This window comes from Oreochromis aureus, linkage group 12 (genome assembly GCF_013358895.1).
Source record: "Oreochromis aureus strain Israel breed Guangdong linkage group 12, ZZ_aureus, whole genome shotgun sequence".
Taxonomy (NCBI): domain Eukaryota; kingdom Metazoa; phylum Chordata; class Actinopteri; order Cichliformes; family Cichlidae; genus Oreochromis; species Oreochromis aureus.
The window spans coordinates 61,778-83,293 of NC_052953.1; the positions used below are offsets into that span (position 1 = coordinate 61,778).

At 46.4% G+C, this 21,516-nt stretch overlaps 2 protein-coding genes across 3 annotated transcripts in view; both read right to left on the bottom strand.

Moving 5' to 3' along the window:
- Positions 1 to 2,827: 2,827 nt before the first annotated feature.
- LOC116316397 (rap guanine nucleotide exchange factor 1-like) lies at positions 2,828 to 20,922 on the bottom strand. Its single transcript, XM_031734955.2, has 23 exons — positions 20,781 to 20,922; positions 20,497 to 20,624; positions 19,002 to 19,213; positions 18,770 to 18,926; positions 13,383 to 13,627; positions 11,860 to 11,974; positions 11,513 to 11,579; positions 9,557 to 9,679; positions 9,317 to 9,478; positions 8,995 to 9,218; positions 8,873 to 8,916; positions 8,388 to 8,505; positions 8,212 to 8,287; positions 7,742 to 7,826; positions 7,340 to 7,432; positions 6,348 to 6,536; positions 6,181 to 6,265; positions 5,759 to 5,853; positions 5,228 to 5,306; positions 4,874 to 4,975; positions 4,698 to 4,795; positions 4,125 to 4,265; positions 2,828 to 4,036 (listed from the first exon to the last, which is right to left on the bottom strand). Exons 1-23 carry the CDS (start codon positions 20,806 to 20,808, stop codon positions 3,901 to 3,903), a joined length of 2,802 nt encoding a protein of 933 aa, XP_031590815.1. The 5' UTR covers positions 20,809 to 20,922; the 3' UTR covers positions 2,828 to 3,900.
- A 28-nt stretch (positions 20,923 to 20,950) lies between these two features.
- The window catches only part of LOC116316399 (dynamin-1-like), an 88,209-nt gene continuing 87,643 nt past the window's right edge, over positions 20,951 to 21,516 (bottom strand). For both annotated transcript variants that reach the window (XM_031734957.2, XM_031734956.2), the window contains one exon: positions 20,951 to 21,092. In XM_031734957.2, coding sequence (XP_031590817.2) covers positions 20,990 to 21,092 — 103 coding nt within the window. In that variant the 3' untranslated portion in view covers positions 20,951 to 20,989. The remainder of the gene's footprint in view (positions 21,093 to 21,516) is intronic.

The following is a 21,516-nucleotide window of genomic DNA, read 5'->3' on the forward strand; positions in this document are numbered from 1 at the left end:
CGTGTACATGTAGACAACTTACTTTTTTTTTAGCAGAAAAGTGTTTTTTTGTTAAGTTCTACCGACAAACACAACGAATATTTTTTAGAGTGTGGAACCAGCTTCCAGTTTGGATTCAGGAGACAGACACTATCTCTACTTTTAAGATTAGTAAGTAATTAAAATTTATTTATATAGCACATTTCACAGATTAAAATCACAAAGTGCTTCACAATAAATCCAGAAATAGAAATAAAATAATATAAAACAGTGAAAAAATTAATTAAAAGCTTGTTTGTATAAAAATGTCTTCAGCTGCTTTTTAAAGGGTTCAGTGGAGTCTGCACAGCGTAAAGACGACAGCCTCGGTGCCTGAGGAGCACGATCCCCACATGGGGTTTGAACCCAGTACATGGGACGAACAGTGACCTCTGACCTGAAGACCCGAGTTGAAGCAAGAGGCTTCAGCAGGTCAGAGATACACTGGGGAGCTTCACCATGCAGAGCTCGAAAAGTTATGACTAAAATTTAAAAATGAACCCTAAAATTTCCTGGCAACCAATGAAGAGAAGCCAAAACTGGAGTAATGTGTGACCTCTTGTTTGTGACAGTTAAAAGTCTGTATAGTCTGAAGGCAATCCACAGCTGATTTATTGAGACAAGTAAAAATACCGTTACAATAATCCAGGATTAGGCTTCAAACTTTCCTTTTTGCTAAAGCATATAGTTAGGGCTGGACCAGGTGACCCTGAATCCTCCCTTCATTATGCTGCAATAGGTGTAGGCTGCTGGGGGATTCCCATGATGCACTGGGTGTTTCTTCTTCACTCACTATGTGTTAACAGACCTCTCTGCACTGAATCATACCTGTTATTAATCTCTGTCTCTCTTCCACAGCATGTCTTTATCCTGTCTTCCTCCCTGAGCCTGGCTCTGCCGCAGCACAAACAGCTCATTTATTCAAACAGTAACTATGTTCGTAGCATCAGTGACAAGAGCGCAGTGTCCACGTGAGCATGCTTTCATCACGGCGTTGTTTCCATCTCGTGACTTTGTTCATCATGCAGATTAATGTAGACGTATCTCATCAGTCTTTTTTCTGAAAGTTTGACCTCAGTGACCTTCAGTCCAGAGTCTTGGAGATGTTGTCGCGGTCAGTGTTCAGTGCCGCCGCCCGGCCGACCTCACCTGCAGCTCTCTGAGCCAAAAGGTGAGAGCCGCTGTTGCAGACTTCAACCCCTGCTCAACCACGTGTCAATCAGATGAACCTGAGGTGTCGCAACGATCGCGGTGTGTAGAAATGTGGACTTTGACCTCTTGGGCCAGCTTCCAGGTGAATGAGGGTTTCTCGATCCTGCCCACGTCCGTATTTTGTTGTCGTGTGGAGGCACTGATGATGAGCAGAATCTGATGCAGCTGTTTAATACACCAACTATTCATTTCTGTTAAAATTACATGTAAACAGAAAGTCTCCACAGTCCATGAAGTTAGCGCTGGACCACATCTTATAGATGAATGTTTCATTCATCGGTGGCTCTGATCGGCGCTTGTTCAGCTCACCACTGATCAGTTGGTCATTCAGAGAAAATAATCCATAATCAGCTGCCGGCAGGTCGGCGCTATAATAAGATTGTGTTATTTAAAGTGAACGGGGTGATCAGACGCACTGGTGCTGCTGGTTATGTACACGGGGGGGGGGGAAGAATAAATAAAGATAGAACATATTTATCAGTCATGTGTAATATTCATACAGGTGTGTCTGTATGATGCATCCTGTTTCCTGCACAGGTGTGTTTGATGTGGGACGATGAACGGCGTCTCCGTGGCTGTGAGTTGGAAACAGATCATGTGACCAGCTGTGACACCCCCACAGTGTTCATTACTGTGTGAGCTGGTGATTTCCCATATTCATGTATGTTTAGAGAAATGATTTTGTAGCCTCAGTATATGCTGAGCTTCTCGGGGCCTCTGTGGTCTGACACTCAGGTGGGCTGGTTGGTGTCCTGGCCTCAGCGGGACATTAAATTCACACTTTGAGGGATGAAGGTCGGGAAGTTTTAGCATCGCTGCTCAGGTGTTGGAGGGTAAATTGGCTGTTGTGACTCTGAGGATGTGGAGCTCATGTGAGCTCAGACTGACGATGATGATGATGGAGGATGTGTGATCTGCAGCATCAGGTCTGGACGTCTGTAGAAAGCACGACTAAATCTTCTCTAAAAGCAGCTGAAACTGTCACGCATTACAAACACGTCAGCATCCAGCTGCAGGCTGATGTTCCCCAGCTACGACACCACGAACCACCATCACGAGTTCATGGATCGCCTTCATGCTCCACCTCAGTCCAGCAACAGGATCTCACCTCCATCATCATCCGTCCATAATGGTGGTGGCATAACTCAGGAGGGGGAGCACGTCATCTGCTAATCATAAGGTTGATGGTTTGATCCCTGGCTGCTGCAGTCGGCATGCTAAGATACTGAAGGTTGTTCTCGATGCGTTCATCGGAGTGTGAACGTTAAGGCGCTTTCACGCAGGATGTAGCGCTGCGCGCTCAAACACATTTGTCTCTGTTTTTCCCATGGAATAATGGTTTACCGCTATGCCAAGCAAAGCGCCAAGCACGCCAGCAGAGTACTCGCGCATGCCGCAGACTTGAACTTTGACCCCTGCATGCTGTGACGTACCTTCACGTGGTCAATAGAAACAAAGCCTTCAGTTCAACCACACGGTGTGTGTCTGAGTTCGATGAACTGATACAGGTTTACATGCATCTGTGGGGACCTCCTGAGCCTTTTCAGCAGCTCTGTGGGAGGAGAGCTGTGCTGTGGAAACGATACACTTTCACTAGTTACAAAGCTTTCTTCTTTAATTAAACATTTGAACACAAGCTCTGGTAGAGGATCCAATGGAAAAGATACGTGTTTTGAAATGACAGGAAGTGGGCACATCTCGTACAAGCAGAGCGCAGCAGCCAGCACAACGCAAATTTTGGGTCGTTCGCTCTAGCTAGCGGTCAGCGCGGCATCCGATGTGAAAGGACCTTCAGACAGGAAACACACAGATGTAGAAATGAAGTGTGAGTGAGTAAGAATGAGTGAAAAAAGCATATAAAGTGCTTTGAGTGCTCATCAACTCCAGCTGCTCCACCCTGGGCCTGAGGACTCTTCCTGTTAGAAGGGAGCTTTTCCTTCCCACTGTCATCAAGTGCTTGCTCATAGGGAGGCGTCTGATTGTAGGGTTTTCTCTGCATTATTGTAGGGTCTGCCTTACAGTACGACGCTCCTTATAAATAAAACTGAATTAAAAATTAGAGGACTACATGAGAACCAGTCCAGTTACCCTCAGAGTAACTGGACCGAGCGTGATGCATTTAAATACAGATCAAAACCGGTGCTAGAAAAACATCTAAAACAGTCGGACCTTCATCCCTTAAAGGGAGCTGAAATTTTGCATCATTCCTACTAAGCAGGGAATCTTTCCACTGGAAATCCCAAGATGGTCAGGTGGGATCAGCTTTAATCATTAACTAATTTTTGTGGCCTTAAAGACACGGTACTGAGGTGAGGTTTCCACCATCAGGTAAGGGCAGGTGAGTTGACAGGCAGGTAAGCAGTGATGTTTCATGGATGTTTGGAAGCAGTTTTTCGTCCTTCAACAAAATCTGGAAGTCTCTCTGATCCATCTGTGGGTACCGGACCAGAATCTGAATATGTTTCTGTTAACAGGAGCGAGGGAGGGAAGGAAACCTCTGGTAGTAAAATGTCTGTAGGTTTTACCCTGCATGTGTCTGTGCCTGTAATGTCTCACTCTCGGCACTCGCTCCCCGGTTTGGCACCGGGTCAGTTCTCTGTGTTACAGCGTATTAGCATCAAAACAGGTGCAGCCGATTAGCTGCATGACCCGCTGCGCCTATACCAAAGCTCATCTCTGATTGGCTCGAGGAGTGTTCTTTGGGCGGATCTTGAGAGAGAGCTCCCACAGCGCCTCCTCAGCCAGGTGATCGCTGAAGTCGTTAAAGAAGGAAATGATGTCATCATCAGGCAGCAGAGTGTAGCTCCTGCAGAGAGAAACAGCTTCAGCATACAACAATACAACCACGAGGTATTCCTAATGATAGAGGCGGAACTGCTCTGTAGGTAACTGACACTTGCTGGTAGCTCCTCAGGGTGTCCAGGATGTTAAACTGCTGCCAGCGTTTGGAAAAGTTAACCTTTGAACCCTGTGATGTCATCAAGGTGTCGGGATTCCCAAGGTGGACAAAAGTCAAGTCCTGCAGAATCAAACCCCTGAGAGAGAGAGAGAGAGAGAGAGAGAGACGGGCAGACAAAGCATCACCTTCAGACCTGAAACATGAAGCTGCAGTTCCTCTGACGTCCAGCAGAGGCAGCAGTCCCCATAGACTCCAATGTTAAAACTTTACAGCAGAAACAAACATGTTTACATCCGGATACACAAACTGTTTGGTCTGTGGATAGTTTCCTCCTTCATAATGCCTGCTTACATTGTATTGTTTGACTGACAGGTGAATGGTGACACAGGTGGTCGTAGCTGCCAGCTAGACTAAACCTCAGCCAATTGGAGACCCTGAACTGGACCTCCTGGTCTGCGTTTGTGCTGTTGGAGCCTTTTATCTAAGCAATAACGTGGCTGCTGTGAGGTTGATCACATAGGAATGTTCTACATTAGGGTTACTGCCCAACAGGTAGGGTTTTACGTACAGGTAGGGTATACAGGGAGGCTCCACTTCAGCCAGCGCTGCTCTGTAGGCTCTGAAAGAGGATGAACTGTCGATCAAGGTGCTGAACTCCTCCAAAGCCTGAAGCCAAACAGACATAAAACACTGTTAATGCACTGAGGTGAACGGATGAAATAATCCCAATGAACTCAATCTGACCTCTGAGGTGCTTTTCTGCCAGTCCAGGCGTCGCAGAGGGGCAGAGTCCAGCGCTGACAGGATTGACAGGTACGAGTTAAAGTTATTGAGCTTCCTCAGGTGCTGCAGGAAAAAAGAACATGTGCGGTTTGACACGATGACATGACAACAGACCACAGTCTGGAACCACAGATTGACACACAGATTTTGTAATGATGCAGTGAATTTGTAAAAATAAATCTTTTATTCCAGTTTGTCAGTCTAATAAATTCTGATGTAGCTGCTGTCCTCCCTGACTGGAGGTCCAAGACTGAAACCAGCTTTGAATACAATTGAAGAGACAAAAGGACTTTTTCTACTGCAGACTCTAACGACCTTCATGATCTTCAGGAACTTCAGCAGCAGCCTCTCTCTGTCCTGAGGTTTGTCCTGAAGGATGATGACGGAACGAACCCTGAAATCACAAAAAGAAGGTTCATTAGTTTCAGAAGCTTCTCCTTCTCTGTCTGTCCCGTCCTCCAGTCCTGTCTGTTTCCATTGAAATAACTTAAAAGTAAAATAAATGAATAATAAAGGTAAAACAAACTATGACAACCAGTATGGCACAAACCGTAATGATCCACCTGGGAAAGTAAATGTGTTGGGTATTTCTCTTGCCTTCAGACAGTGATTCTGATTGCTACACTGCCGGACAGGAAAAAAAGGTTTCAGAAAGCCGATTGTGATTGTGGCATAAAAGAATAACATCAAGAATAACATCATAAAGGCATTTTCTGAGGGGTTTGTGGGCTTTTGATGCTCTTTCTCCAGCACAATTCTGATGGAAACAATAACCTGATAGAGTCACAGATTGTGTTTCTTTGACAGAAGGAAGTTGTGTATCTGCCGGTTGTGTTGATGTTTTACCAGAAGGAGACGTTGTTAAAGTGTTGAGTGAACTCTGTCAGGTTGGGACTCTTCTCCTCATTCTGCTCCTTTGACCACAGCAACACCTCTGGAAGCTGGACAGGTGAGAACAACCAACTGTCACCCCAGTGCACCAAACCTGCAGGCTCTGGCAGGTTGATGAAATAAACAGACTAAATCATGTAAACATAGAGAAAAGGTTTTTCTGTGGCAGCAGATCGTGATGCAGCCACACTGTAAACCAAGAAGTACCGCTGCACGTTCAGAAGGTGTGCTGGTGGAAAACTCAACAAGGAGACGGCTCTTTGTGCCCCAAAGCATCATTTACCTGTTTACCATAAACCAGGTACGAATACTTTGTGTTGTCAAGCAGGTTCATGAGAACAGCTGGAGAACCAGGCGTGAGAGAAGCGGGTTTATACCTCGATCTTTGTGAAGAGTTCAGCATCCAGCAGAGTCAACTGTTCAGCTAAATCCTGACTCCTGAAGTCCAGCAGAGTTCCTGGTCTGAGGCAGAGGGAACAGAAACATTTAAACTTGACCAATGACAGCTCGGTGTGCTTTCAACCTGTCAGGTGTGAAGGCTTACCTGGCAGCCACACCCTTGGCAGCAAGTGGACGGAGTGACTGAGGTGAGCCAATTAGCTTCCACCTCTTCTCCATCTTTGACAGGATGTTGGAGCGCAGCTGGTGGGCCGGTCCCAGCTCTCCACCAATCAGAAGGCTGAACACCAAGTCCATCAGTAGCAGAAGCACATCAGAGTCGAGCTCTATCGCACTGCACACACAGTATTCACACTGATGACACACGGCCAAAAGTATGTGGACAGCTGATCATACTCGATAGATTTGAAAACATCAAGTGTGGCATTAAAAAGCATCCCGTGGCCCACACGGTTTCTTATCAGCCAATCCAGTTGGCTGTAGAGATAGTGTCTGTCTCCTGAATCCAAACTGGAAGCTGGTTCCACAGAAGAGGGGCCTGAAAACTGAAGGCTCTGCCTCCCATTCTACTTTTAAATACTCTAGGAACAACAAGTAGGCCTGCAGTGTGAGAGCGAAGTGCTCTAATAGGGTGATATGGTACTACAAGGTCATTAAGATAAGATGGGGCCTGATTATTTAAGACCTTGTATGTGAGGAGCAGGAGTTTGAATTCAATTCTGGATTTAACAGGAAGCCAATGAAGGGAAGCCAAAACAGGAGAAATATGCTCTCTCTTTCTAGTCCCTGTCAGGACTCTTGCTGCAGCATTTTGGATTAACTGGAGACATAGAGGCCTTCATGTTAGGTTTCATGTTAAAAACTGCTCATAAGTCTATCAGAAAGAGGGGCTCTGGAAACAGGAGATCTTACCTTTGTTTCTAATGCTTTTATTCACAAATCCTAACTCACACTTCCAGGTAATAAGCAGGTAGAGTCCATGTGAGTGCCTACATAAGACTTTCCTGCCGACGTGTGAATATGAGAGATGGTCTCCTTTAATCACAGCCAAGGTTCAGAGGCCTCTGCACTCTGAACAGTCTTAATGAAGAACACCACCTCATACACTGTGTGTGTAGATGAGTGTGTCTTTCTCACCATAGTTCGTCCACCACGCCAACCAGCAGGTGGAAAGTGTTTTTGGCAGCTGTCAGGTCTGCATGTTCCCGTCTGCCACACAGGTGTCTGTACGTGTTGGCAGTTAAAGAGTCACAGTAAACAGAGTGTGGATGAACAGACAGATAATCACGGGGACTGTGGGAAAGCACATGAACAACGAGGAGGTGTTGAACTAACACAGAGCAGAGAATCACATCGTCTGCACAGACAAACATGTTCCTGCTGGTTCTGTCCAGCCTCCACTCACAGCAGTGTGAGAGAAACAATACTTCAGAGCAGCAGCCATTTGTTTTAATAACACTGTGTGCTTCTTCTTAATGCTGTCCTGTTGCTGAAGCTGCAAAGCCGGTGGGCCCAGCCTCAAAGTGTGTTTGAGGATATCTGTGCTGGAGTTTGCTGATGACATCGTTTGGGCTGATGAAGCTCCTGTAGGTGCAGAGGAAGGCTTCACGGTACAGGTCCTGGTCTACAAACACACATTCAAACAGATCTGATCATCTAACATAGAAACACTCTGAGTGAAGCTGAAAAATAGGTTCATGCATTAGTTCTTTACTTCTAAGCTGGACTGTTGTAAACCCCAAAGCTCCCCGAATAAAGTTTTTCCAGCAGCGTTTCCTTCTGAGCTGCATCACCTCGTCACAACATTAAAGAAGAGCTGAGGAGATCACCTGCTGCCTCTGAAGTCATTTTTGGACTGTTTCCTGTTAACTACGGGCTGTAAATGATTTGCTCGTGCTCATGTGTTTGTTGGATCTGACGCTCTGTGGAGTGTCTGCACAGGTATGACACAGGTGGTGTCTCACATATGATTCAGCATCTTCCCCAGCCAGGTGTCTACCAACACTCACCTCTGCTGCTGGTCCCCGTAGCATAGACCAATAGGACATCAGGTGAGGCTGCCTTTACATCAGGACCCTCCTCCTCCTGAGACACAGGTCAAAGGTCAGCAAACAGGTTAAGTGAAAGATTTAAAGTGTGCGTGTGTGTGTGTGGGGGGGGGGGGGGTGAAAGGTCAGAGCAGCACCTCAGACTTCATGGTGATTCTGCTGAGAATCTTCTTCTTGTCAGTCAGTAACACCTCCTCCTGCTCCTCCGTGCTGCTTCTCCTGTCACGCTCCACCTCCTGCTGGACACTCTGGGTACTGAAGGACAGACAGCTCACTCTGAAGGACTGTGGGTGTGTGTTTGTGTGTGCATGTGTGTCTGTTTGTGTGCGCGTGTGTGTGTGTGCGTGCGTGTTTGTGTGTGCATGTGTGTCTGTTTGTGTGCGCGTGCGTGTGTGTGTGTGCGTGCGTGTTTGTGTGTGCATGTGTGTGTCTGTTTGTGTGCATGTGTGTGTGTGTGCATGTGTTTGTGTGTGTGTGTGCATGTGTTTGTGTGTGTGTGTGCATGTGTTTGTGTGTGTGTGTGCGTGTTTGTGTGTATTTGTGTGTGTGTGCGTGTGGGAAGGTGTGTGTGTGTGCGTGTGTGTGTGTCTGTGTGAAGGTGTGTGTGTGTCCGGCCTCTCACCTGTCTCCGCCCTGGCCCTCTTCAGTCGGCCTGTCAGCTGAGTCCTGGCAATGTTAGAAACAAGAAAACTTTGGTGACACCATAAAGTCAAAACCGTCCAAACATTTTCAGACCTCACTGACCTGCTGCTTCTTCTTCGGTGGTAGAATCGGAGCAGGAATCAGCTCAGGTGAGGGAGTGAAGTCTGCGTCCAGCTGTGTGTCCAGGTGTGTGTGAGAGAGCTGGTAGGAGGCGTCGAGCTCTCGATATCGGCTGTTGTATCTCTGACTGAAACCTGGAGGCCTCTGATAGAACATGAGTGGAGACTGATCGCTGTAGGACGAACAGAACTGAAGGTACTCGTGGACTGCAGACAGGCAGGTGAGAGACAGGTGAGAGAGGCGGTTTAATGGATTTTCCAGTCGTACTAATTATGGGTCAGCTGTTCTCTCCCTGTTCACTCACTGTGTCGTTTCTTCTCAGGGAGGGGAGGGGGTGTCTTGCTGGGGGACAAAGGGGAGGAGACAGGTTCATCTGGGCCTGTGTTGTCATCACACTTGGCATTGCTCTGGTCCTCAGGGGCAGAATCAAACCCAAAGCATGGCTGAGTCTGGGAGCTTGTGTTACCTAAAGTTCACAGACAGGCAGCAAGTCAGGCTGACAGACAGAGAGGGGGACAGACAAGTCACTCAGGTGTGTCCTCACCTGTGGTGCTGCGTCGCCTCTTCTCCGGCAGGGCAGGAGGGAGACAGGAGGAACCAGGGAGAGGGGGGAGCGTCTCCGAGGAGGACTGATCTGTGTCGAGGAAGGCATAGTCTGGATCGTCCTCTGAAGACAAGAAACAGAAAGTCAGATCATCACAGACCAGGTCCATCAAAACCAGAAAATCACAGGTCAGAGCCAGTTCAGAATATCACCTGTACAACCACCTCTCCATTCTGATCGGCCGAGCTGTGTGGTGGGAGACAACCTGTCTCCAAACAATCGCAGTCAGTCTCAGACAGACTGGTGAGGGTGTGCAGATAACTGACGTCTGATTTATCAACACGGATTGAACAGGCTGAAATCGATCTGAGTCAGTCTGCTCTGATGAATGGAGCTGCAGCAGGGACTCCACTCAGCTGGTTGGGGTTATATTCCTATAAAAAGCGAGGTTGCTGTGCGCCTGGGTCATTTTGCAGTTGAATTGCTGTCCCGCAGCGGCTACGTCACTATTTGTAGACGAAATTTCAGTTTCAGATCTCTGAGGTCTGAATGTAAGAAGTTAATGTGAGTTTCTGTGTCTGCACACGGCAACAGATTGCCATTTTGCACACTTATCACCCATAATCACAGTATTATGACAGATAGATTCCACATACTTGGAGACTTGACTCCTTTCAGTTGCAGACTGGAAGCAGATTGACTGAACTGCACTTTTATTGCTGTCTTCATGCACCAAAGTCACTCTGAGCTGACTGAGTGATCACAGACCAGTTCTCCATCTTCAAAGCAGCTACTCAAAGGCAACAAGACTGCAACCTCACTGCGCATGCTCACTATAATTTTGGTCATCTCGTTGTCTTTGTGCAGTGTGACTGTAGCATAACCCTCTACCCTCTACACCCATTTTGTGCACACGGAGACTAATCAACACATATACAAACAATATCACCCCAAACCCCACCCCTGCCCACACAGCTCACCAATCTTAGCCATGGTCTGAGTAACCCACATCACTCAGGACACTGAGTGTCTTTCTATTGTTTCAGACATATTCCTGCTGTTTTTAGATGTATATTTTATTCCGGCAGAGTCGGCGTGGAGTGTTGTACATGTGCAATGACAGTAAAGGGCTTTTCTATTTTATTCTATGAGATGAAAAGATACGTTCATGGACAGTCAAAAAAACTGTTAAATGTGGTGACTATTTGATGAAGTGCCCTGACCGCTTGAGGTCTAAAACAACTTCAAGCTCATTGATGTGTTTATTTTTTCAGTTTAAATGTTTAGTCTGTGTCTGTTTCATCAGCTTCAGGCGTGAGCAACGTACAGCTCGCTGATTTATTTTACATCTATTCTGTAAAAACAAGGACAGAGCAGTTAATAGGATATTGGGGAAATGTAGATAACATGCACTGCGCATCACAGTGCTGTGATGTCATTCCTTTCTTTCTCCTCAGGCGTAACAAGAGAAGAACTACATGAGAGACTTCCTCTGCAGGTGACTCTGACATACTTCAGGTGTCACGATCTGAGTGTCTCACACACACACACACACACACACACACACACACACACACACACACACACACAGGTGCAGAAACCTGTGAGTCAGGCAGGAGGCAGCAGTGAGCCTCAGGCCAACGCCTCGCTGCAGAGAGGAAGCAGCAGCCAACACAGCTTCCTATTTCTGTCAACGCACAGGAAGTGATGTCACTGATACCGCCTACTGCTGACGGGAAACAAGCACCACAGTGTGTGTGTGTGTGTGTGTGTGTGTGTGTGTGTGTGTGTGTGTGTGTGTGTGTGTGTGTGTGTGTGTGTGTGTCTGTGTGTGTGTGTGTGTGTGTGTGTGTGTGTGTTTGTGTGTGTGTGTGTGTGTCTGTCTGTCTGTCTTTGTGTGTGTGTGTGTGTGTGTGTGTGTGTGTGTGTGTGCGTATGTGTGCGCATGTGTGTTACCCGTGTGTTCATTCTGAGGAAAACAGTCGGCAGAGGAAATGGAGCATCTCTTCAAACAGTCGTCGTCCTGACACACGCAGGAAGATTCAAACGTTATTAAATGTTAGAAACAGACGGAGCTAAAGACATGCTTTTATTCTGTGGTTTCCACACTCACACACACACTCACACACACACACACACACACACACAGAATAAATCTGGATTAAACCTGGACTGCAGCTCGTTTCTGTCTAATTTCAGCTTCAAATAAAGATTTTCAAAATAAAAGACCATAAAACAGATAAAGTACATATCCATGTAAATATACACGGTTACGTGTGAATGTGTGAACCAGGTGAGCATACCTGTTCAGCCGGTGTTTCTATTTCAGTCTCTCTTCTCATTGGCGCTACTATGGCAACCCTGCAGGGGGTGGGGCTTAATGTTGATTGGCGCTTCTTGGGAGGCAGAGCTGGAGGACTGAAACAGACAGTAGTTAAAGTAGTTAAAACCGCACCCACCAGTGATGTCAAAATTGCGTAGTACACCTTTGCATGCACGCAGCCAGGTCACAAGCTGAAGCAGTTTGTGTTGGGAGAGGCTGAAACTGAGCCTGTGCAGCACAGGTGGCAGTTGTTTCGTGTGTGTTATCACCAGGTGACACAACAATTTACAGCATAAATTCCCAACATCTGGCAGGTGAAGCGCCGCTGCCAGTGCCCCACTTTCTGCTGGCTCATCACAATCCCGACAGAAAAAGCATTAAAACCAGGGTGACGCGCAGAGCCAGCCTCACACCTGGCAGGATGAGATCCTGACAGGAAAAGGTGCGTTCTCCCTCTGAGCAAGAGACGTTACACTTTAATCCACTGGGTTTATACCTGTTGATGACATCACAGCGTCACAGTCAGCTGAACGTCAGTGACATCAGCCTGCACAGGTGCAGATCAGGGAGACAACAGGTGCTCTGGAGAGGCAGCAGTAATGCCACACTGAACACGTCCGACCTCTGACCTCAGAGCCTAAGCGCCCGGTTGATCCGTGGAGGGGAGACCACCTGTAGGTGGTGTACTTTGAAGCAGCTGGAGGTGATGTGGTTGTGATGTCCTCTCTGCTCCTGCAGCTCCTCACTGTCACAGGGAGTCGAGCTCTTTACGCACGCTAGCTCCATGAGGTTTGTTGCTCCCAGCACAGGCTCAGGAGGGTGGAGGACACCAGGAGATGGGCACTAGACGAGGAGAGCCGGTACCCAGCAGCAGTGCTGCCAGAGCGCCAACAGGAGCTCCGGTGGGTCACACTGCTCCGGCCCAGGAGCTGAGCTCACAGCATCGTGCATGCAGCCCTCGCCCTCCACACATCAATAATTAATAAAGACTCAAACTAATCAGGACAAACTGAAATCCGAAAATTCACTCTGGAAACAAACTGAAATTAAAAAAACAAATGAGAAAATACTAAAGTCTAAAAACATCATCATGAATTAGCTCCAACTAATTATTATTGATCATACACAGCAGCGCCTCTTTATCGATCAGCTGCTGCACACTCAGCCTCAGACAGCCCAAACCTCACAGTTCTATTAAAAGACCACGAAACTGCCTGCTGCCGCCTCTTTATCACCCCCACTTCTTCTTCTTCTTCTACTTGGTATCATGCGGAGACAGGAAGTGTGGGTGTGTGGGGGGAAGGGGTATGTGTGATGTGTTCGTTTGCTCTACTTCCTGTTTCTTCCACGGATCTATTTCTGTTCTTGCACTCAGCAAACCGTTTTCTGTCTGCCTGAATGACTCAGCTAGACTGTTCCAGACTGATCCAGACCGAACCAGACTGATCCAGACCGAACCAGACTGGACTCAAGTTTATCTGTTGTGTGTAATTTAAGACTCACCTCTGTCCCAGCTGGGGGGTCACCTGAGTGAGCGACTCTGGGATGGGCATAGGAGGTTTGGGAGGAGCTGAAAGTATTTGCACCTCCCCTCTCTTTGTTGGCTCCACCCCCATGTTCTTCTCCTTCTCATCAGCAGGATTCCTGCAGGACGATATTGCCTGCTCATCAAACCCTGATGACTCTGGCTGGACAGGTGACAGGGGGGCGGAGCCTTCTTGTCTCTCTGCAACCAATCGAACCAGATCCTGAAGAATCCATGAGAACAGAACTGAGTAAAAGCTGTTTCAGACAGATAAAAATATAATGTCCATTCACTGGCTCGTCTCCACTGAGACACAGAGTAGAGTGCAGTGTGATAACCATAACATGACGCAGAACAAACAGAACAGTGAAGAGAAGCCACATGTCTGCAGCTGATCTCTCCAACACTGGGGGAGTCTCAGCAAAGATGGAAAGATGGATGGCCAAAGGAATCACGTAACCTTCATTATGGCATTAACAGATAAGTATGACTGGGGTTTCTGGAAGTGGCTGGATGGATTTCCCCCGCTCTGTACAGGAGTCCCTCAGGGCTGCGTGCAGAGCCCACCTCTCTGTACACCCACAACTGCACACCAACCACAACACCAGCTTAGTCATCATGTTTGCAGATGGTTCAATCGCTCCGCAGTGCTTATGAGTCTGCCTGCAGGGGTAAAGTCTGCAAGCTGTGAACACGCAGTGGCAGGAAGTCATGGCATCATGTATAATGACTGCTGTGATGGTTTCACTATATATACTCTCAGGGTAACGTGGTGGAGATATGATTAAATATCTGCTGCAAATGAATTCACAACCTTAGACGTGCTAATGTGATGCTGACATATGCAGATATGAGATTAACTTTAGGCTGGAATATGAACAACTGCATAAATGCGATTCACAGTTGAGTCCATACATTTTTGGACAATGACACAATTTTTGCAGTTCTGCCTCATCAGTGGATTTTAAACCAAACAATCAGGACGTGTCTGCAGACGTTCAGCTTTGATTTGGAGAGTTTAACTAAAGCTTTGCTTTAACTGTTTATGAGTTACAAACATTTTACCCACAGTCCTCATTGAAAACTAGCAGGACAAACTAACATACGTTTAAATATAAAGACTCTTTTTAATACACGGGTGGAAGTCTGCCTGAAGTCTTCAAGAACAGATTTTACAGACCTGTGCAGCTAAAGTCTAATGGTCCTGTTCCTGAGTATACCCAGAGGTTTGCACCTGTGAAGGCAGCTTTGACTGTGGACCTGAACACTGCTACAGCTTCTTCCTCGAAGTGTTCCTGACTTGGGTCGATGGTTTATGTAACCATAATTCTGTCTTCATGCACTTTAGTGTCTTCTGTGGACTCTGTGTTGCTCACAGCATTCGTTCATTCTAACAATGAATCAGACTGCTGATTGGGTCACTTCTAAAGTTTCTGCTCTCTGATTGGTAATTTTGGTTTTTCAGCATAATGACGCACTCCCTCATCTCTGCTGACATCTTTCAGTCATTTGGTCTGGATTTGGTCTTATCCATGCCTTTGTGACATCTAGGTTGGATTATTGCAACTCACTTTACTTCGGTCTTAACTCTACTCTCCTCCATAGACTCCAAATTGTTCAGAATGCAGCTGCTCGTCTCCTTACTGGTAGTGGGCGGCGTGTCTCTATTACCCCTGTCCTTGCTGATCTGCATTGGCTTCCTGTTAAGTACCGCATTCAATTCAAAATCCTGCTGCTTACCTTCGGAATTATTAACAATATAGCGCCAAGCTACCTCATTGAGCTACTTAGATCATACACCCCTACTAGAGCATTAAGATCATCTTCCGAGTCACTCTTGGTACTGCCGAGATCTCGGCTGAAGACTAGAGGTGACCACGCGTTTGCCTTGGCTGCACCCGATTTATGGAATAACCTCCCCATCGCTATAGGCGAGTCTGATTCCATCCATTCCTTCAAATCGCAGTTAAAAACCCACTTATTTAGCCTTGCCTTTTCTACCAGTTAACGCTTGCTTGATAGTTAGCTTAACGCTTATTCTTATCTTCGGCTTATTCTTAATTACTTTTAATTCATTTTTAATTTTTTTGATTGTTTTATCCTCTACACTTAGCTTTCTTTTATGCTTTTATATGCAATTCTTTTGCCTTCGTGTGTTTTAATGCCATTCAACCTGCTAGCACGTTTTGGTACCTTGCCATAGCCCTCATCCTTCCCTGTTACTTCATCTTACCCTCTTGCATGTTAAGCACTTTGGTACACCACTGGTTTTTAAATGTGCTATATAAATAAAGTTTGTTGTTGTTGTTGTTGTTGTTGTTGTTGTTGTTGTTGTTGTTGTCGTCGTCGTCGTCGTCGCGTCGTCTGTGTTTCTGGAGGGGCTCAGCGTAGAGCTGCTGCTCCTCCACATAGAAAGGAGCCAGTTGAGATGATTCGGGTGTCTGATAAGGATGTGTCCTGAGGGAGGTGTTTCTGGCAAGTCCCACTGGGAGGAGGCCCTGGGGCAGACCCAGGGCACACTGGAGAGATGGCCTGGGAACGCCTTGGTGTTCCCCCGGACAAACGGGAGGAGGTGGCCAAGGAGAGGGAGGTCTGGGCGTCTCTTCTTGGGCTGCTGCCCCTGCTACCCGGCCCCGGATAAGCGGAAGAAGATGGATGGACGAACATCTTTCATGTTGATGATGAAGTTCAACGCTTTGAATCAACTTCAGATCTTTTATCAGCTTCATTAGTCATGATGAGGGGATAATCCTCACCTAATCATGAAACTGTTGTCCAATTACTTTTGAGCTTCTGAAAATGTGGACTGTGTATAAAATGTCTGTAATTATTGAACTATTACTCTTGTTAAACTGCTTAAATTAAAGCTCATGTTATGATTTAAGTTCCTCTAAGCTGTTGTACCAAGGCAAAATCAAAACCGAGTCGCTGTCCAGAAGCTTTTGAACCTGACTGTAGTAGAAATGTTGGAGAAACGAGCCGACTGTGCTGAAGAAAGAAGGATCCAGAGGGGGAAGTCAGCTTTAACAGTGATCAGGTCTATTTAGTGCTGCTCAGGAGCAAAACAATGAAAAGCATTTAGAAGATGGACAGAAACATTTAGTATTGATAAGTTGCTGCACGTTAAAGTGCAAAGTGTTGTAGTGTGAAGAGTTGGGAGTTCGCCTTGTAATCGGAAGGTTGCCAGTTTGAGCCCCGGCTCGGACAGTCTCAGTCGTTGTGTCCTTGGGCAAGACACTTCACCCGTCGCCTACTGGTGTTGGCCAGAAGGGCCGATGGCGCAATATGGCAGCCTCGCTTCTGTCAGCCTGCCCCAGGGCAGCTGTGGCTACAACTGTAGCTTGCCTCCACCAGTGTGTGAATGTGTGTGTGTGTGAATGGGTGGATGACTGGATGTGTAAAGCCCTTTGGGGTCCCTAGGCGGGACTAGTAAAGTGCTATACAAATACAGGCCATTACCATAAAGTCTTCATTATTTTTAATGTGAGCGTTGATGAGAACAACTCTGAGTGGAGATACTGAGATCTGAAGCCATTGGGTGACATCGGACCAGATAAATGATCAGAAATATGAATTGATTATTAAAGGAAAATTAACATTTAAATGGTTCGTTGTGCTTCCAGTGCAGTTTGAGTTCAGGTTCCCACAGCGAGTTCACTGGTTTCACTTCAGGTTTTAATGCTGAAAAATGTTTAGTTTCAGTTTTCATGAGTTTCACTATTCATCGTGCATATTTCAAGAAGTTCAAACTCTGAAGCCTCACAAACATCTGACTGAAGCTCATGTGACGCCTCTATCGTCCTCGTCTCGGTTATCGACCGTCTCACTCTTTGTTTTCTGTGTGTCAGCGTCAGTGAAAACTCTCACACGTGTGCTTTAGCTTTACATTCACTAAAACGAATCATCTTTATTTATAACATGATTTTTATAGCCAAAAGTTTTAATATGGAGGGAAAAGAACACGATTAGCACATTTAATATTGAGCATGTTTGTGCAAATCACGACTCAAGTACTCAACTTTGACTATGAATAAATAAATAATAAATAGAACAAACTGCAGCTGAGAAAAGAAACAATTAAGGAAAAAAGGAGAGTTTCAGACTAGAGCAGCTGAAGCTTGAACAGGAAGGCCGAAACGACGACGGGAGGAGGACCAACACACCACGTGGACCTGGGTTCAGCCAATCAGAGGTTTCATCAAAGTACTAAAAACACCCTTCATATTTAAAATGGTGTTTGTTTGTCCCCTTACTTCTGAGCGTCTGAAACTGTGACACAGCATCAAATATCCACTGCCGAGGCTTAGCACAGTTTACTTCATGAAACAGTTTATGAGCCACAAACCTCAAACTTAAGAGAATCATTAAAGAATCATTTAAAATAATCAAAACTCAGTGGAAACGTAATAAAGAGCTGTTGTTCATGTTTGTGTATTTTTGGGCCAAAGAGCTTCAGGCTGACATGCCTGTGTGGGATTGTCATCAGAGGTCAAGGTCAGTCTGGCTTAAAAAGAATAAAAAGAGTTCAGAGGTGTGAGGTTCGTCATCATCGGGCTCCTGAATGGCACTCAGGAATATTTAATGACGAGCGGACGAGTCTAACCAGAAGCTGTTTTTAGAAGGACGTTTCCCTCGCAGATGATTTCTGTTCCCGTTTGTCACAAGATCTGTTTGAATACTGAGAATGTATTTCTGCGGACTCAGCGAACACGAGCCCATCGAGACACATGACGACATTCCAGGAGCTTCAAACACATTTCAGACAGCTGGTGACCATTACACTCTGTGAGATCACAGACGATCAGAGGCAGGTCACCAAGCTCCTCACTGCTGCTCGGTCTGAACCCACAGACCCGGGTCCATGCCGTCAAAAGACGACTCTCAGAACCCGCTGCCTTCACTTTTTCAGCTGACTGAGCAATTTTGGCTCATGATTTGAGAATTCGAGAAGCTGGAAAAAACGAAATTAGACGTCGAGTGAATGTGAAAATAAAAATCTGGCACAAAAAACACCCAAAACACCAAAAGTCTAACAAATGTCCCGTGAGAGTTTCTTTGTTTGTCTGTTTTCTTTCTTGTTGTATGTGTTTGTGTGTGTTTGTTTATTTGTTTGTTTTTATTTATTAGTTTTTGTTTTTCTTTCTTGTTGTATGTGTTTGTTTTGTTTTCTCTTTTGTTGTTTGATTGACTGATGTGGTTTATTGTTTGTTTTTGTTTGCATTTGTTTGTCTTTATCTTTGCTTTTTGTTTGTTTGTTTGTATTGTTCTACAGCCTCACAGCAGTGAAGCACCTCGGGGCGAGGTGCTGCTGTTTGATGCTGTATAAATAAAGCTAAACTGAATCTAGTCTGTGATTGGTTCTCACCTTGACGTTGTCCAGCAAGGTCCTGATCACTTTGGTAACACTCTCTGTCGACTCCTTGTTGTCGTGGGAGACACTCTGCAACATCACCTGATCAGTCCAGTGAATCAGCTGACCCAGAGAGCGGTAGAGGCGAGCAAGACAGGCAGCGACCGTCTTACTGCAGGGACACACACGGGTCGGATGGAGGACAGTTCAGAAACTGTTCAGAAACTGCCATGTCAGTGACACCTACCTGCTGTGTAGGCGAGGCTCCAGCTGGACCAGAGTCTGGACCGCCTCCAGGACCCCCCCAGAAGCCCCACCCAGCAGACCACCGACCACAGACTGGTTCAGAACCGGTTTGTCCACGCCAGGTTTGTCAACACCCAGTCGGTCCACCAGAGCCTTAAAGTACTGCAGGGAGCTGACCACGGCCCGCTGCTGGTCCGCGAACACACCTGACGACTGCACATGCGCGCACACACACACACACACACACACACACACACACACACACACACACACACACACACAAAAACACTGTTCTTCAGCATCAGCTGATAAATTTGAAAGAAGTAGGGTTAGGAGTTGGGCGTTAGGCGTTAGGAGTTAACCTTACACAGGGGACTCTGTTTAAAGAGGAAGTTGATGAAGAGCATCTGTTGAACTTCATCAGCTGCAGATCTTTGAGCTGTTCCAATATCAGATCTCAGTACTGGAGCTGATCTCAGTTACTGTGGTCTGTTCTTTGGAACGAGCTGACCTGAGATCAGTTACATAGGTGCGAACATGCAGACTCAGACACAGGTGTGCACTCTGCAGGTGCTGTCGTTCTACTGTCACTCCCTTGCTCTCCACAGGGTTTCATGATTTTATGTTTTTATCTTATGTGTGGAGTCCACAGAGGTGCGTGTGATGAAATGTGCGCTATAAATAAGCTTGTGATTGTTATTGTGTGTTACAGTGTTACAGTGTGTGATGATGTCAGCAGTTGTGCCAAGGCGTCCTCAGAGAGAGCAGCCACTGATCCTTTCTGCCGCCATTAGAAGGCTCTTCTGAGCGTGTGCAGGAGATGCGGTCAGCTGACCTGAGCTAAAAACACACCTCCTCTGAGGTCTTCAGACTTCCTTCCTGTGGTCTGACCAATCAGAAGCTGACATTCTGTTTGGAGAGCTGTAGAGGAGACGGACCATCTGGCTCGTCCTCAGAGCTCAGGTCGAAGCAGCATGATGGTATGATGGGCATTAGCGCACATTCATGGGTAACTGTGACCTCTATGAACACCATTAATGCTGAAGGACGTCTGCTCCACCCAGACATCCACCCGGATCTTTAAACAAACCTCGCTGAGGTCAGACTCCAGCAGCCTGCCCTGAATGCAGGCCGGACCTCCACCCACGGGAACAACTGGAGCTTCGTGAAACCAAAAACACACCAGAAGCAGCTGGTCTGCTCAGCTTTGACAGAGTTACAGAGGAGCTCAGAAAGAAGCCTGCAGCTACAAAAACTTTATTCTAATGTCCTGTTTGGAAAATGTTCTCAACCAATCAATCGATCAGCTGGTTGGTTTTTGAGCAACTGGCAGCAGGTTCGTCCAGGTCCTGCAGTGCACATATAAATTCTGACGTCACGCGATGTCACCTCAGCTGACGTCTGAGGACGGTTTGGGGTTCAAGGTGCTGATGTGACTGCGGGTCCTCACAGAGACACAAAGACGTGTGTGTGTGTGTGTGTGTGTGTGTACGTACCTGGGGCTGCTGCAGGTTCAGGTCAGGTGGTTTGACTCTCAATGATGGGGTGAGTCTGACAGGACGTCTCGTCCGCTGTGGGTGGAGCTTATCCTTCAACCTCATGGTGAGATATGCAATCTGGGAGGCTGAGGAAGAGGACCCCATCATCATCATCATTATCTTTACATTAAAAGAAAAAAAGAGTCCTAACAAAGTCTGGCAGGAAGTGCCGTTAGTCTGCGGTGGCTAACAGTTAGCCTGTGAGAAGAGAAAGAGCAGAAGAGGAAGAGGAGGACGCTCACCTGTCTTACTCTCAGCCCGGGAGGACATGTCTGCAGACAGTTTACTCCTCTGCTCTCATGTCAGACCCTTGCTCTTCTTCTGTGTTTGTTTCTCTTCTGTCGCTAGCCCTCCGCTCGGCTGCTCTCTCTTCCTCTGTCTCTGCTTCAGTGTGTCTTCCTTCCTCGTTGCTTCTTCCTACTTTCGCCTCATTTAAATGAAACTCAACCTCTCAGTGAGGATGATAATGTTCCTGTGAGGTCACAGAGCTCTGTAGTCCTGCACCTCCACCTGGTGGTGGTGAGCAGATGGCACAGCTGAGCCTGTTGATGGAGCTGAGCATATCAGAGGCAGTATGCATGCTTATGTTAGTAAACAGACTGCAGTCATCAGGATTTATGAAGGTGTTAAATATAAAGTGAAGAAATGAGCTGTTTTACGACTGTTTTCATGACTGTGTTATTGTACCAACACTATAATCATTCCCGTCCTTTATGGCAGTATTTTTACAGAACTGTCACGTTACATTTATTATAAGTTTATAATAACTGATCTTCAGTTACTGTGTGGGCCTCGGAGTGCAGGAGCTGAGTAAAAACGTGTTTCAGTAAAAACGTATTTCAGTAAAAATGTGTTTCAGTAACAAACCTATTTAAGTAACAAACATGTTTCAGTAAAAACGTGTTTCTATAACAAACCTGTTTAAGTAACAAATGTTTCAGTAAAAATGTGTTTCAATAAAAAGCCTGTTTCAGTACA

Excerpts from the sequence above, each read along its gene's own strand:
- LOC116316397 (XM_031734955.2), bottom strand. The coding sequence starts at position 20,808 with ATGTCCTCCCGGGCTGAGAGTAAGACAG. Across the intron at positions 9,479-9,556 it reads GAGGCGACGCAGCACCACAG|GTAACACAAGCTCCCAGACT; the intron begins GTGAGGACACAC and ends TGTGAACTTTAG. Across the intron at positions 4,037-4,124 it reads CTGAGGAGCTACCAGCAAGT|GAGCTACACTCTGCTGCCTG; the intron begins GTCAGTTACCTA and ends TTCTCTCTGCAG.